This window comes from Adiantum capillus-veneris, chromosome 24, assembly GCF_014529385.1.
Source record: "Adiantum capillus-veneris isolate H3 chromosome 24, ASM1452938v2, whole genome shotgun sequence".
Lineage (NCBI taxonomy): Eukaryota > Viridiplantae > Streptophyta > Polypodiopsida > Polypodiales > Pteridaceae > Adiantum > Adiantum capillus-veneris.
In genome coordinates, this window is record NC_140954.1 from 85,117,196 (window position 1) to 85,133,387 (window position 16,192).

General features: G+C 43.4%; 1 protein-coding gene across 3 annotated transcripts in view; it reads left to right on the forward strand.

Annotated features, from left to right (window-relative positions):
* The window catches only part of LOC147426700 (uncharacterized), a 118,618-nt gene that overhangs the window by 48,484 nt on the left and 53,942 nt on the right, over nucleotides 1-16,192 (forward strand). For 2 of the 3 annotated variants that reach the window (XM_086498610.1, XM_086498612.1), the window contains 6 exons: nucleotides 12,229-12,398; nucleotides 12,500-12,685; nucleotides 12,833-12,943; nucleotides 13,078-13,158; nucleotides 14,387-14,530; nucleotides 14,611-14,693. In XM_086498610.1, the coding sequence (XP_086354736.1) occupies nucleotides 12,229-12,398; nucleotides 12,500-12,685; nucleotides 12,833-12,943; nucleotides 13,078-13,158; nucleotides 14,387-14,530; nucleotides 14,611-14,693 (775 nt within the window). The remainder of the gene's footprint in view (nucleotides 1-12,228; nucleotides 12,399-12,499; nucleotides 12,686-12,832; nucleotides 12,944-13,077; nucleotides 13,159-14,386; nucleotides 14,531-14,610; nucleotides 14,694-16,192) is intronic. The other variant, XM_086498611.1, reaches the window with a different exon arrangement.

The window sequence follows — 16,192 nt, forward strand, 5'->3', positions numbered from 1 at the left end:
TTCCGTAAAATGCGTTGACATCCTGACGTGGACAGTCCGTACAGATGGTGACGTGGGCAGGACTGTATAGATTTTTTGAATTTTCTGCTGCTGTGCTCATGTGGCAAGTTGTACGGATTTTCGGAAATTACGTTGGCTGCTTTTGGGAATCCCCAGCGCTAGCTTTTGAAAGAATAAACCTCACGCTGTGGAGCATATGGATGCAGAGTCTGAGAGCAGAGGACCCGCGGGAGTTGTACCTTCTTGTAATCAATAAATAAAGAAATATCGAAAGGGGCGCCAGTCTTTGGAGCCAATGCTTCTAGGTGCGGAACTCCGCATACCGAGTCGACTCTCTCTCTCTCTCTACCGATGAGAGATTTTGTCACATGACACATCCAACCCTATGTGTCCGTGGAGGACAAGCTACTTCATAACAAGGGTTCCGTCAGTCCAGTCAGTCTAGATTAGAAGTGTCTGGCACTTTTGTGAGTCTTTTCGCAGACCATGCATGCCCAGACACTTAGTGTAGATGCATATCCTCTGGTTGCACATAGCATGATCATAAGCATTCCCATCAGAATCCATCAGAATCCTTTAGGGGAATTTTCTAGTGTATTTTACCTATTTTTCCTATTTTTGACATTTTTCACTTATTATTTTAAGTGACTTTTGTTGGGAACTGATAGGGCAAATTGGGTACGATAATATATAAGCAAACCAAGGCTAGCACTATTTGGCAGAAGAGGAAGGAGAACACAGGCCAAAGGCAGCAGGTTCTCCCCCCTCTCTCTCAAGTGGGAGGGTCTCAAGCAAGACCTCCGAAGCCTTGGCATTTCCAGCAGTGCCATCGCCATAGCCTCCCCAGTGCTAGCGTTTTTCATCAAGACTTTATTGCCATACAGTTTCAGCCTTGGCGTTTCCAAAAACCCCAAATCGCCCCCCCTTGCCTAGCGTTTTCAGCATCGCCTAGCATCAGCAAATTTCAGCGGTTTGACAGCCTAAAAACCAGCGATTTTCAGCCAGCAGAAATCAGCCCAAATCAGCGTTTTTGATTACAGCAGATTTCAGCCAGTAGCGTTTTTGGACAGCAGTGAAGTTGCATCAGATTTCAGCCAGTAGCGTTTTTGGGCAGCAGTGAATTTGCATCAATTTTCAGCCTTAGTGTCGATCTCGTCACACCCGTCGTCGACCTCGACATAGCCTAGACTTGCATCAGTTTTCAGTCATCCACTTATACGAGTTTGTGCAATCAATAGTAGACCACTCTCGCCAACGAGAGTGGGGCCTTCGGAGGAGGGTTTCACAACGTATCTGGCGTCGTATTCTCTTCTCTCTCTATCTCTCAGTCTCATACACTTTCACGCACGGTGTCCATTCACTTTATTCGTATCCATTGCACTCTCTCATTAAGAACGGAAGGCTCTCTCTTCCATAAGAATAAAAAGGAACCTTGAGCACAGTTCGGAGCACTCATCTTGAGCAAAGTTCACTCACTCACTCTGCTGCACCTTACATTGGTATCAGAGCTTTGGCAGTGTTCTGTATCACTCAAGGAAAGAACCACAAGAATCACAAGAATTTTTTTGCTTGTTGCGGTCGCACAAACCCAAGTTCACTTGAGCGTGCCGATTCCTAATCGTGTTTTTGAAGAGTGACAGGAATCCCAGGAAAGAAGGGCTTGTCCAGCCTCCCCTTGTGCCTCTCTTCACTCATTGAGAGCGGACCGTGCACTTAGTGGCCGGCCAATCGACGTGAGGTGGGAAAAAGCAACCTTGGTGTGAGCGCAAGGCCGCCAAGGGGGTGCACCCGCAGAAAAGAGCAAAACTCGGGTGAAGAGAAGATCCTTCTCTAACACAGATTGCAAGCAAAAGAAGACCCTCAAGAACCTCAAGAACCTCAAGACCCTCAAGAACCCAAGAACCCAAGACCCGTAAGAACCCAAGTTCCTCGTGAACTTAAGAACCAAAGATCATAGTGCATGGTCATCACCTGAAGCGGAATGGATACTTCGCATACAGGTGATGAGCATGAGAGAGGCGACGAAGAATTTTTCCCACTAGGAGGTTTTTCCGACCCTCCCCCCTCCCCATCTACGCCACGAGTTGTACCAAACCCTATGGAGGCGATGGTCAAGTCGATGTTCGAGATGCTGGCACAACAAGAAGAAACGAATCGCGTTGCGATGGCACAACTAGAAAGAAAAGTAGACCAACAAGAAGTGACTCACATTGCCTTGGAACGCGAGCGCGATGAACGAAAAGAAAGAAAAGCAATACAACAAGAAGCGACTTGCATTGCCTTGGAATGCGAGCGCGATGAACGAAAAGACAAAAAAGCACAAAGAAAGGAGGAAGCCGAAGCCAGGCGAGCGGCTTTGGAGGCCGATCGTGAGGCTCAAAGAGACCTACGCACTCAAGAATTGGTTCGACAAGTTCTTGCCTCGAAGTCTGAACCAACCAAAGATGTTGGTAGTTTCTCAAGTGGCGCAAGCCGGGATGTGGACTCCAACAACCCAGTCACAAAAAAGTTGACTTTCAAGTATGATGGTAAGATGGATGCTACGGTTATTCATTCTTGGTTGCATCAATTTAATGCTTATTTTGTGACAACTAAGAAGACAGGAAATAGCAAAGTTTTGACGGCAGCCATGTACCTTGCCGGTGATGCCATAAATTGGTACCACGCATGGCAAGAGGCACAGTTGGCCGCGCACCTAGAGGAAGCCGACGAATTTCACGCCCCTTTCCTTTAATTGGGCTGATTTCCAAGACAAGCTCAAGGCGTGGTTTATGCAACCTCAGTACCTAGCACGATTGAAGGACGATTGACGCTCTCTCAAGAAAAATGGTATGCCGGTTATGTCTTTCTCTAATCGTGTTTTGCAGCTCGGCACTCAATTACGCAAATCGGATGCGGAGTGCAAGGAGGCATTCCTTTATGGATTGGACGAGTATATCAAGTATGATGTGGAGGTACTTGATCCAATCGATCTCAACAAGGTGATAGCGATTGCTCTCGCCGAGGAGATGAAGCACAACAAGGGAAAGCCTAAGGAAAACAAGACTTCTCAAGGAACCCCTCAGAATCCTCAGATCAGGTAGAATGGTAAGAACGGTAAGAATGGTAAGAACGGTCTCTCTTCTTACCCATCTTCCTCTAATTCTTCGGAAAAGAACTCTAACAATGAATCTAAGGGTAAAGCTAAAGCACCTGCAAAACCTAAGCTATCCCCAGATGAAAAAGTTGCACAAGGAATTATAGGAGGATACATCACGGCTGAAGAACAAGTGATTTATGGTAAGGAAGGTAGATGTTATCAATGTCACGTCAAGGGTCACATTAAGAAGGCTTGTCCTAAGACAGCCCCACCTAAAGAACCAAAGGTACCCACAGCCACCACAAGCACTTTAATGAACCAAGCTGAATCTTCTCATGTCTCTGAAACACACATTGATGAGTCTCTCATGAAGTGTTATGGTCATGTAAAGGGTCAGCGTTTTATCATATTGTTTGATCCAGGCAGTATGCATGATGTGATTAGTGCTTCTCTTGTTGAGAGAGCCCGCCTAGAGGTTAGTCAGAAATCTCCTCTCGAGGTTTTTGGCTTTGCTCCTAGTATAGACTCTCTCATCACGAAAGAGTGTCTTGATGTGATGTTTACCGTTCAACAAGCTGCTTTCCGTAGGAAATTTCTTGTGTCTCCTCTTTCAAGATGTGATATGCTTTTGGGCATAAGACGGTTTCGTGAGCATAACCCTCTCATTGATTGGGAGGCTAACACTCTCACTTTAAATGCCAAAAATGACTCCCCCCTCATCATTCGTGCCGAGGAGGGCTTGCATCCTCTCTCTCAGTTTTCTTGGATGTGCCAACGCTAGTAGCAAGAGTCTACTCGGCGAAGAATTTACAAGTGATTGAGCGAAGCCAATACAGAGGAGTTCGCTTTCCTGTACTTGGAGCGACAAGTATCAATCGTGAATTCGCCATACGAGTTGTTGTTTCGTGTTTGTGCTTTTACAGGTACTCCATCACGGAGAAGGAGCAAGGAGGCCTCGGCCTATGCTCAGAGATTTCGGGAATGGAATCGGGAAGAGTCTGTAGAGGTTCACTCTCCGGGAACAGACGGAAACAAAATTGAGAGCTTGCGTCTCGGGAACTACCCGAATAGGAAGGAAATTGACCATCGAGTCTGATGAACTAGAACGGAGGGGTCACTCCGATTCTTGGGCTTGTAAAAAGATTCAGCCTAATAAAGATTATCTTAAAACGGGGATCTTTTGGTCCCAAATACTATGTCAATCTTCTCCCTCATCTCTCTTGAGTCGAAAGTAAATTAATTTTCAGATTGTTGACTATTCGTGTGCGCTCCTGTTTGTGGTAGTGGTATTAGATCTCGGATTCCTCTTTCTTTGCAAAGGAGGACAATTCCGGGAAGGAACAGGAAGAACCATGACGAGCTACGGAAGAACCGCTGAAGACTAACTACAGCAAGTACGAGCTCAACTCTCGGAATTGCAGCAGCTTATTTTGTTGCCGGCTGTCCTAAAGGTTTTGGACGGAATCAAGAAGCCACAAGGAACAGATGCCGATGGGCGTAAGGAAAGTCCTACCGGTGTTAGCAACCCGCAGGAGGATAATGAGGAAAGAGGTGCCGAAGCGCACAAGGGATCTCCGGATCAGGACAAACGGCCTTCCAAGAGCAACGACCAGGAAAAAGAACTTTCTCTGCTTAACGAAAGCAAGGATGTCTCTATCTCTTCTCCATCATAGTCTCTCGACTATACTACTACATCTACTTTTCGTACAGTATCTAAATCTTCTCCAAAGAAGAAAACTCCTACTGCTTCCCTACGTAATACTAAAGAAAAGCTCCAGTTCAAGAAGGATAACTGTAGGCGTCACCGCAAGATATGGGTTTTCAAATCCGGTGACAAGGATGTGAAGTTTGACACCTACATAGGACGGAGAGATATCTCCAAGGCATTGTCTTTCATTAGGCAGTTTGAAGTTGCTTTTGCCAACGGGAACTTCACCGAAAAATCCAAGTTGTGTCATGTTGAGATGCATCTCAAGGAGATAGCAAGCAACTGGTGGTTAGCCAAGATTCTGGAATGTACACAAGTCAAAATGTGGGCTCAATTCAAAGCTGAATTTTATGAAGAAGTTCTTCCACTTGACTTCAAGAAGGACATTCGGAAGGAATGGGACTGACTCGTCTAGAAGGAACATGAGAAAGTCATGGCTTATGTTGACAAGTATTGGTCGGTTCTTCTGAAAGTTACGCCTTTCATGAAGATTTCCGATGAGGAAAAGATGTGAAAGTTCGAAGCAGGCCTTCAACCACCGCTTCCGAAGAGCATGAAGGTGTACCCACACGACACCCTTCAGCGGATGATGGAGTCGGCAATCATTGCTAAGGATCTACATTCCACTGATACCCCTAGACGGATGGAACATAGTACGTACCGTGCAAGGCAAAGAGTGGTTTATGATGACCATGGTGACCAAGGCAAAAAGCGGCCCCCGGAGGACCCAGATCAGCCTAAGAAGCTAGAGGGTACCGGCAAACGGCTTAAGTATCTTGGGCCAAATGAAGTACAGACCCTCAAAGAGCAAGGAAGGTGCTCCTACTATGGTGAGAAATGACACATGAAGACCGACTGCCCGGTTCGGCAGCAACGACAGGAACAAGCATCTTTGAAGAAGGAACAATTGAAGAAGGACCCCTCTCCATCGAGCTTGAATTCCATTTCTTATGCGCAAGGGAATACAGAAACCAAAAAAGGGAAGCGTCAACTCTGTAAAGGCTGGGGATCCGTGAATAACCAGCGGGTGTTGATCCTTTACGACCCTGGATCGATGGACAACTTCATCTCACTAGAAACTGCAGAACTCGTGGGCCTCACACCGGCTCAGCTTGAAACTCTAGTCACTTCTGGATTGGCATTCGAGGGGTTGACCACCAATGCAACTCCCTTGCAAGGACATCTCAATCTTTGGATTGGCAAGTACAAGGACCACGAATCATTTCTGATGGCACCCATCAAGGGATGTGCTATTATAACCGGCCTGTACACCGTAGAGGGCGGTACTAATTCAATTACCTGTTAACTTTACACAGAGCATTGGTAAGAAAAGAGAACACAGTTGTGTCTAGCGACTAGAATATCACTGCGCACACGAGACTGACACCCTGTAGGCCCCAGGCCCCCCTTTCGGTATTTCTTTATTCAATTGATAGTAGACGATCCGGACACTTCGATCAAACTCTCACAAAGCTGTCCAAACTTGGCGAGGGTTGAAAACGTAGGTTTCCAACCTGATTTTGGCAGCATTACGGTGCCATAACCCCTGTAGGTCAAAAGTACATGTCTAGGACGGACTCTCTCGCAATTTAGAAGCTTTCTAGTGAGCTGTAACAGAAATTCAGCATGCAGTAATTCCGTGTTTTGCCACTGCCAAGTGCCTAAAGCCCTGTCTAAGCATCCCAAGGCCTTCCCGAGGCTCTGTAGCATTCTCTTGCAGTTATGGTGCAAAACCCTAAACCTGCAAAAAAACACAACAGGATGTAATTCTTTGTTTTGGATCGTTTTTAGCAGAGCGAACACATCCACGCGTGTTCCAAGGGCTCCCGCATGCAATGGGACAATTCCCCAGTAAATTGGACGAGTTTTCACGCGAGAAAACTCTCCAAATTCGCAATCTTTCGCAATGGAACTGTGCGTACTTGTGGGGGATGAGAAATTAGCTAATCAGGTTCCTGTTCAGATGGCTCTTGCCTTGGCAAACACGCATAAAACCCCCCGAATTGTACATAGTCAATTGAGTAGCCCAACTAGTGTGCAAAGGGGGGAGCAAATCATCCGCTACATGAGACAAAGGAGAAGGCAAGCTTTCCATTCAAGCTGTGAACGTGCACCCATTACTCTCTCTCTCTCTCTCTCTCTCTCTTTCTCTCTCTCTCTCACACACACACACACACACACACACACACACACACACACACACACACACACACACACACAGAGTAGGTCACTTATGTGATAAAAAATCAGCTCAACCTGCATTTGGGCGCCCCCTCTTGCTGAGGTGTCTTGCATGTTACTCTCCTTCTGCCATGGGTCCAGTTTGCCCCTTTGGTTTAATTCCCTAGTTCCCACCAACTTCTAAAGTTGTAAGTGACTTGCTGAGTGGCCCAAAATCCATCTAGCACACACAGGTTTCCATACGCATCAGAATTCAGTGCTAAGTGGCCCGACTAGTCCCAGACTAACCGACCTAGACTCCCGATGTGAGAAACCTGTTCGGCTGCAGCCGTTTCACATTGGCCATGCAATGTCTACTTGCACCTTTTCAAGGTTTCCAGGGAAAACAAGTAAAAATAAATTAAATAAAATTATGTAGTACATATTTAAAGAAGGCAACATGAAAAATACACCTCCTGGTGACAGTCATCTTGGGTATTCGATGGCACTACCATATGCAACCGGTCCCAGATTATGTAGAAAAGACCCTCGCCTTCGAGCATGAAGGCAAGAACATTAAAATTTTTGCTTATGCAGGGGATTGGCTATTTCCTATCGTAAGCCATATCTCCATTAAGAAGAAAATAAAGAAGTGCGTTTCATTTTACTTGATTTTCGCACAAGAAATAGATAAAACTAGTGAGGGTTCGCTCTCTAGTTTAAATTAAAAATTTTCAATTTCTTGAAAGTATAAGATTGTTTCACGGATACTCTGTCGGATAAGCTACCTCTGGAACGCCTGGAAGATTATTGCATTGATCTTGTACCGGAAAACTCTCCCCCAAACCAATTCCCTTAGAGGATTAGTCTTGCTCAGCAAGAAGAAATTTTGAAGCAAGTCAACGAGCTTCTGGAAAAATGTCTAGTACGACCAAGTACTTTGCCCTACTGCTCTCCAGTTCACTGGTGTAGAAGAAAGACGGTACGTTTCGAATGTGCACAGACTACTGATCTCTAAACAAGATCACTATCAAGAATCGCTTTCCGATTCCTCGGATTGATGATATTCTCGATAAGTTGCAGGGTGCAAGCATCTTTAGTCGCATTGACTTACAGAGCGGGTATCACCAAATACGCATAGCCCCCGAGGATGTCCATAAGACTGCCTTTTGCACAACCTTTGGACTTTATGAATTTTTGGTAATGCCTTTCGGCTTGACCAATGAATGCTCCCGCCACATCAGTCGAATGATGGATTGGATTTTCAGCCCACACCGAGCTTTTACAGGAGTATTCTTTGATGACATACTCCTCTTTTCGAAGACTGAGGAGGAACATCGGAAGCACTTGGACATAGTGTTTCAAGAATTGCGAAAGCATGAGTTGCATGCGAATGCAAAGAAGAGTGAATTCTTTCCACTAAGATACACTGTCTCGGCCATATAGTCTCACACAACCAAGTGAGTATGGATCCCGCAAAGATCCAGGTCGTACAAGATTAGCCAACTTCCACCACGGTACATGATGTACTTAGCTTTTTGGGATTGTGCTCCTATTATCGAAGGTTTATCTGAGGCTTTGCTCAAGTAGCAGGACCACTCCATGACCTAACAAGGACGAAGATCCCTTTCAACTAGGGATCGAGACAACAAGGTGCCTTTGATAGGCTAAAGTATCTATTAAACCATGGATCTATTTTGATGGTGCCAGACTTAAGGAAACCATTCGAGATTCATTGTGATTCTTCAGGTGATTGCATCGGTGCAATGCTTAACCAAGAAGCCCATGCAGTGGCTTATGAAAGTAGACGGCTAAAGGATGCAGAATTGCATGCCTCGATCTACGAGGAGTTTATGGTTGTGATTCACGCCTTGTCTACTTGGAAGCATTATCTTCTAGGAGCGGATTTTGTGATCAAAAGCGATCATCAGAGTTTGCGGTATTTCCCTATGCAACGGAAATTATCAGAAAAGTAGATGAGATGGACTAATTTTTTGTCCATGTTTCACTTCGAGATCTTTCATACGGCTAGGAGTAAGAATGTGGCTGCAGACGCATTGTCTAGGCAGCCTAGGGTGAATGCAGTTACTTCTGTATATCACCAAGAGCTAGAGTCACTTCCACATTTGTATCCGAATGACCCAGACTTCTCCTCTATTTGGAGTAAGTTACAAAATGGAGAGAATGCATATCCCTATTCCATTCGGGATGGTTACCTCTACCACCACCTAGCAATTTGCGTGGCAGTACTATTGAGGAATAAAATCATGGGAGAAGCACATGCTTCGCCTTATGCGGGTCATCGGGGAATTCTCCCTACGACTTTAGCATTGAAAAGGTGTTCTTTTGGCCAAGCCTTAGAGTAGACATTGATCAATATGTCAGTGAATGTTTGGTTTGCCAAATGTAAAGTACGATCGGCATAAGACGCCTGGGTTACTCCAACCTTTGGTTGTTCCTGATCAACCCTCGGAGAGTATTGCAATGGATTTTATTATGGATCTCCCAAAGACTCATACTGGAAATGATGCGATCTGGACCATAGTGGACAAATTTAGCAAGTAAGCTCACTTTATTTCAGTCAGGAAAACGGTCAAAGCGGATCATATGGCTAGGATTTTTCTAGCATAGATCTTTAAGCATCATGGGATGCCCAAGTCTATTGTGAGTGATTGAGATCCTCGCATGACAAGAAACTTTTGGCGTGCCTTGTTTGATAATCTTGGCACGAAGTTGAATTTTTCTTCCGCATATGATCCTCAAATGGATGGGTAGAGTGAGATCGCTAATTCCATAGTATTCGATATGCTGAAATCTTATGTGTCAGAAAGACAGTCTGATTGGGAGAAGTATTTGCCCTTGGTCGAGTATGCGTATAACAATACCGTACATTCGTCTGTGGGGAAATAACCTTTTGAGATTCTTTATGATAAGCCTTTACTTCCACCGATCCTCGTCACTAAGGATAAGATTTTTGCAACAATTGAGATTGTCTGTGATTTGAACATGGCCTACGGGCAATTTTGCGCTCTTAGGAAAAACATAAGAATGTTGCGGACAAGCACAAAAGGAATTCGGACTTAACAGTCGGTCAAGTAGTCTTACTTAAGTTTGAGAAGGCAAGACTAAAGAAACAAGCGACTCATAGAGGAAAAGTGGTAAAACTTTCCAATCATTATTATGGACGTTTGAGATAATTGACCAAGTGAACGATGTGACGTTCCGATTAGATCTACCATCTAATTGGAAGATCCACAATGTTTTCCATGTCAGTTTATTCCGGACATATGTGGGACCGCCTCCAAGTCAGCCTATAGCTGAGGAACCTCCTCAGGTTGAGGAAACGGAAGAAATACTCCATTCAAAGCAGATCATTCATCATCAGGAGCGGCCACTCAAGTCCGGGAAGATTACACGGAAGTATTTGGTAAAGTTTAAGAATTATTCTATGTTGGGCACTCAGTGGATGATCGAGTAGGAATTAGCATCTTATCCCGAGATTCTGGAAGGATATGTACAAGCACTACAATTGAGGATAACTGTTTAGAAGCTAGAGGGATGTTGCTAAATGGACTATTTTCTTATTTTTTTGAGTAATTTCTTTTGATTGAAATTAGGGTGTGCACTTGAACCGTAAGGCTAAAATTGTAGATCTACTGGAATTATTAAGAGCCATCAGGAACGGCCAACCCTGATGTGTCATATGTTGGATGACATTAAGCATCGCGAAGGGGTTGTACCGTTAGTTCGGTAGGAGAGACAGGGAAACAGATATTCTTGATGCGTCACTTGATGGGTGACGAGAGCATCGAAAAGGGAATATTCCTTTGGTCTCACAAGAAACCCGAACTGGAAAAAGGAATATGCATAAAGACGCAAGCACAAGAATAAAGATGGGTTCTGAGAAGATTTTTCTAAAAAAAGGAATATTTTTGAAGTGTTTTCGAGGACGAGTGAATGCTTTCCCGCGAGGAATCTGTGTTTGCATTGCATGTGTGCCGAGAATTGCATCTGGGGACTCTTGGAATGTGATTGCATAGCATCAATTCTCAGCTCACTCAATTTTATTGAGTTTTGTCCAGGTTCACAATTTTTAAAAAAAGTGACTGGCCGCCTGCTTAATAAGTGGACAGCCCACTTCAAATAACATTAAAGCTTCTTCAAAAAAAGCCAGCACTGATGGAAAAAAAGGGCCAGCGATCTCTTTCTCTACTCGCAAATCAGCCCATAGCCTCCTTCCATCTCTAGCGCTACCCATGGCCTCTATTCCGGCCGCTCTCTCTCTCATATTTCTTGGATGTGCGAGTGCTAGTAGCAAGAGTCTACTCGATGGAGAATCTGCAAGTGATCGAGCAAAGCCAGTACACAGGAGTTCGCTTTCTCGTACTCCGAGCGACAGGTATCAATCGTGAACTCGCGATATGAGTTGTTGTTTCGTGTTGCAAATACTCCATCACGGAGAAGGAGCAAGAAGGCCTCGGCCTATGCTCAAAGATTCCGTCCCAAAGATTCCGGGGACGGAATCGGGAACGGTTTGTAGAGCTTCGCGCTCCAAGAATTGACGGAAACAAAATTGAGAGCTCGCCTCTCGGGAATTCCCCGCATGGGAAGGAAATGAACCATCTAGTCTGATGAACTAGAACGGAGGGGTCACTCCGGTTCTTGTGCTTGTAAAAAGATTCTCCCTAATAAAGATTCTGTTTAACGGCGGGGGGGACTAGCCCATCTAATGGTCCCAAATACTGTGTCAATCTTCTCCCTCGTCTCTCGAGTGGAAAGATTATTTATTTTCAGCTTGTTGATTATTCGTGTGCGCTCCCGTTTGTGACATTGTTGCCTTAAACTTCTACTGTGAGCTTAGTTACCTATCTTGAAAATGTGCAGATTCAAGCGAATTCATACCCTGTTAATACCAGCGCTTACAAAAGACTTTCAAAGGGGTGTAAAAAGCAGTGCAAATTTTGCAGTACCAAAAAAATGTTGAGCTCTTTAGTAACCTGTTTTGTAGCTATGGGATATTTTTTGGGCCTTTGAGAAACCAAAGAAATATATTTGCCATGCATTCTAGTTCTGTATGGTTTACACTTCAGGCACCTTGCATACGCAAATCTGCTTTTAGCTTTGCAATAGGTTACTGACTTAGGTCTCTTGTATGTAAAAAATGAAAATATAACACCTAGCATAAATCCCCTTCTGAATTGGTGGTAACCTTGAAGGCTTCCAGTTTCTTGTGCTGATAGTTTTTTTAATTTCTCTTTGATGTGTTTTATTGCCAGAGCAGGATACTTGATCGTGGGTCTGGATGATTATTTACTTCTGTATAGAAGGGTTCTGTCAGGAGAGTTTGAGAAAACCATTGCGAAGATAGGCATAGATAAGAAATCTTATGTCAGTCTGGTGGAACCAATATTTGATCTGTATCTGCAATATATTTGCGCTTTTACCAACAAGGTGAGCTAATCCCTGATTGACAACCAAAGCCATCTCTTGGGAGGCTAGACGCTAAATTGGACTGGATCTTTAGTATTGATTACTCCTTTTTTTCTTTTTAGGAGGAACTACTTTTTATTATGAGAACATTCTGTGAGCAACAATCAGGCTCAAATGTAAAGGAGTTTGTTCCTGTCTCGGTGTTGATGCATTACTTACTGAGACAGCTTCCCGCAGCAGTAGTTTCTACCAAAGCTTTGGATTTGTCCAGGATTCTGAAAAAATCTGTTGACATTTCTAAGCCACAAGTAAGTGCTACATTTAATGATTTTGGGCTCGCCTTGTTGTCATAAATTCTATGGATATGTGTTGCCGAAACCAAGCTAAAGAACCATCCCTGTTACATTCATATTCTCTTTTTTTATTGTGTTCTTTTTGCGAGAAACAAAACACAGAGTTTGTTTCAATGGATGCAGTATTTGAACTACAGGCTCCTAGGAAGAAAGCTTTGTGAATGCCATCCCCCAGCAGAATTACATCTTCCTGTTCTGAATGACGTTTGGAAGGTAGTATATGCCATTCTTTTCAGCTTTATTGGTGCATATAAACAGTAACTTCTTATTTTGCAAAACCATTGTTATTGCCATCTCGTTTTAGATTTGAGGTTTTAGAGGTTTTATAAGCTTTGTTTGTGTCACAGGAAGTATCAAAGTTTACTGACCTGGTGGAGTACCTCACATTGGCAGATGTCTTTGTTGAGTACATTTTGCAATGTTCCTCAGTAAGTTTGCTTTACTGAAGACTGTACATGTCTCATTATCACTCAGGTTTAGTTCCTTTTGTGTGGTTCTCAAATAAAAAAGTATCCTCTTTTCAAATGCACACATCACATTTTGATTAAGTGTTCTAGATTCTGGTAGCTCACATGCATATACTCTGATAGTGCACTAGTCCAGCCCTGTGTAAACCGAGCATGGTCCTTCCTGTGAGCTGCAATGGAATTCGAGCTTCTGGATCTTCTGGAAGAGGAATCAGGGGTACCATCTTTGGATGAGGTTCTGGTTGATTTGGCAGAGCTAAGGAATCTCATATTTAGTTTGTGGCAAGCCAACTTCTGAAACATGGAGACTTTGAGAGACATGATTGTATAGAGGACAGAATCTCCTCGGAGGCTCTTCAACAGTATTTGAGCACGATCGGTCTTCATGCTAGCCATATTTTCCATCAACATAATTCTCATAAAGCTGTGCCACTCTCTTGGCCTTAGTGAGCAACCACATGCCCATCATGCTGTAAAACTTCTCTCTTCAAGAAGACAATAATGCCATTAAAGAAACTACCCACAAATCTCGTGAATCCCCTGAAGATCCTATTGATCCTATCGATTATTTACAACTGAGCAAAGAAGGGCGATTGGATTAGTGTCATATCTAATTCCATGTCATGCTTATTGTGGCAGTAATAGACTGGAAAATGGTGTGTTTTGTAAGTTTATGGCCAGCCTTGCTCAACGGTGATTCCTACTTGTTGGAGCCTGTGGCCTTTGCTCAAAACTTGGTGAGGATTGATTATGATGACTCTTTTATTATTGTCTTGTAAATAGTGATGCATCATGCAAACTATTTCAAAGCAAAAGTGCTATGACTGATAGATCACATATATAATGGCCTTTCAAGTTTTAACATTATGTATTGTGTATGTTGTAGGCTCTTAATCTTAAACTAAATTTCGAGTGCAAGCAACTGCAAAACTCTGTTTCAAAATATATCGCCTGTTCTAAATCTTGAGAAGAAATTTTGAAGTGCAAGAAACTCCCAAATTCTTTTTCAAGATAGCTTCAGTATCCCTGTTTTCAAACTCCTAAAAATTATGGTGGCCACGCAGTCTGGTTTCTTTATATGCAGATTGAAATTGTCAAATTTTTTAAATTTAATATTTTGTGAGTCAGGCAATGTAAAATTGTAGTGGAAATGTTGTGCGGGGACTCAGATGTTTACATATGCTTGCAGGACAATGAAATGCATGCGCTGCTAAAAGACATTGTTAAGCATTTGAAAAAGGCCACACCCTCAGAGGAGGCACTTAAGATCTTGGAGTCTATAGTTGTCAAAGTTATGGGAAATGCATCAGACTTAAAAGGCTTTCTTAATATGGTGATGCACTGAAGCGCATTGTTTGTATTACTTACAATGAAATTCATAGTGTTAAAGTCTTTAGATGTGTTTTTATGCAGCCATTTTTCACATATTTGCTCGACAAGCTTCACGGAGAAACAAAAAAGTCAGTTCAGAAGCAGATCCTTTTATTTATCTCTAGGTGAGTAAGTGATTTCTGATAAGATGCAGAAGTAATGGTGTCAAGCACCAGCATGTTTGACAATTTTTGTGTATGCTTGGATACAGAGTAACATCTTCCCTGATTAGCTGTGAGCCTTTTAACTGTGAATGCTTCATCATATACAAAATGCAAACATATTTATGAGCATGAGACACAAAGATGCAAATGCGAATAAAATTGATACCTCTTGCGGTTCCATTCAGAGGTTTTCAAGAATGTCTTTAGATCATGGGTAATTTTATTTGTAAGGTACGAAGAAGTATTTCAAGTGCCAAAACTTGAAAATTTACCTCTTAAAGGAATCAACTGATTTGGATCGGCCACTCATTGACATGCCTGTACAAGCACAGCGTGTTTGACAATTTTTGTGTATGCTTGGATACAGAGTAACATCTCCCCTGATTAGTTGTGAGCCTTTTAACTGTGAATGCTTCATCATATACAAAATGCAAACATATTTATGAGCATGAGACACACAAAGATGCAAATGCGAATAAAATTGATACCTCTTGCGGTTCAATACAGAGGTTTTCAAGAATGTCTTTAGATCATGGGTAATTTTATTTGTAAGGTACGAAGAAGTGTTTCAAGTGCCAAAACTTGAAAATCTACCCCTTAAAGGAATCAACTGATTTGGATCGGCCACTCATTGACATGCCTGTGCATGTGAGTTGTTTAAAGTTGATGCTTTGAAAACTGCTTAACCATGTACTACCCCTTTTTGACTCCATGAGAGCATATGTTGCATGCACCAAGTTTCAACATAGGCTGTACCATTGGTATTTGCGCCTCCATCATGAAATTCCAACTCAGGCGTGTCTCTCCTTTCCAACCTATATTTTAGCACCAAAACCGTCAGTTGTGCATGGAGAGGTACTTATTCTAGTTGCATTTTCTTTTACATGTCGGAGTGCAAGCATATGAATGCTAATTCTGTTTCTATCTCTGTATGGATCTTGCTAAATGGAAGTTGCTGGGTAATTTAACTGAGCCACCCATGTCACAAATTGGTCACTAGCATAGAAGCGATCTATCCTGGATAGATTCGCGCTTCCTACTCTACGATCCGACCGTGAGAAGGAAAGGCTGTCTGAGGGCCGTGCAAAGCTTGCATGCTGCCATACATCTGTAATCCTCAAAGTCATACATAGGCGCTCCCAAGCAGCCAACTTTGTCCCATGAATAGTAGCATGACTGCCTCCAATCCTGTCCGAGGGGTCCTCCAACATGTTGAAGCCCCCCCAAATGCACCACTGCTCAACATGGGGCAAAGCCTCCGCAAGAAGCGACCACAACTCAGCCCGTGCATTCACTTGGTTGGGCGCATAGATGTTCAAGAAGCCTACCAGGCTGTCTTGAACCTGCATGGTGACCCATTGGGCCCTGCCTGGCATCACAATGCCTCTGCGCACAATGGCCTGTTGCCATGAATCCGCAACGGTCATACATACTGTCACGATTGTGACTTGTTACACTCT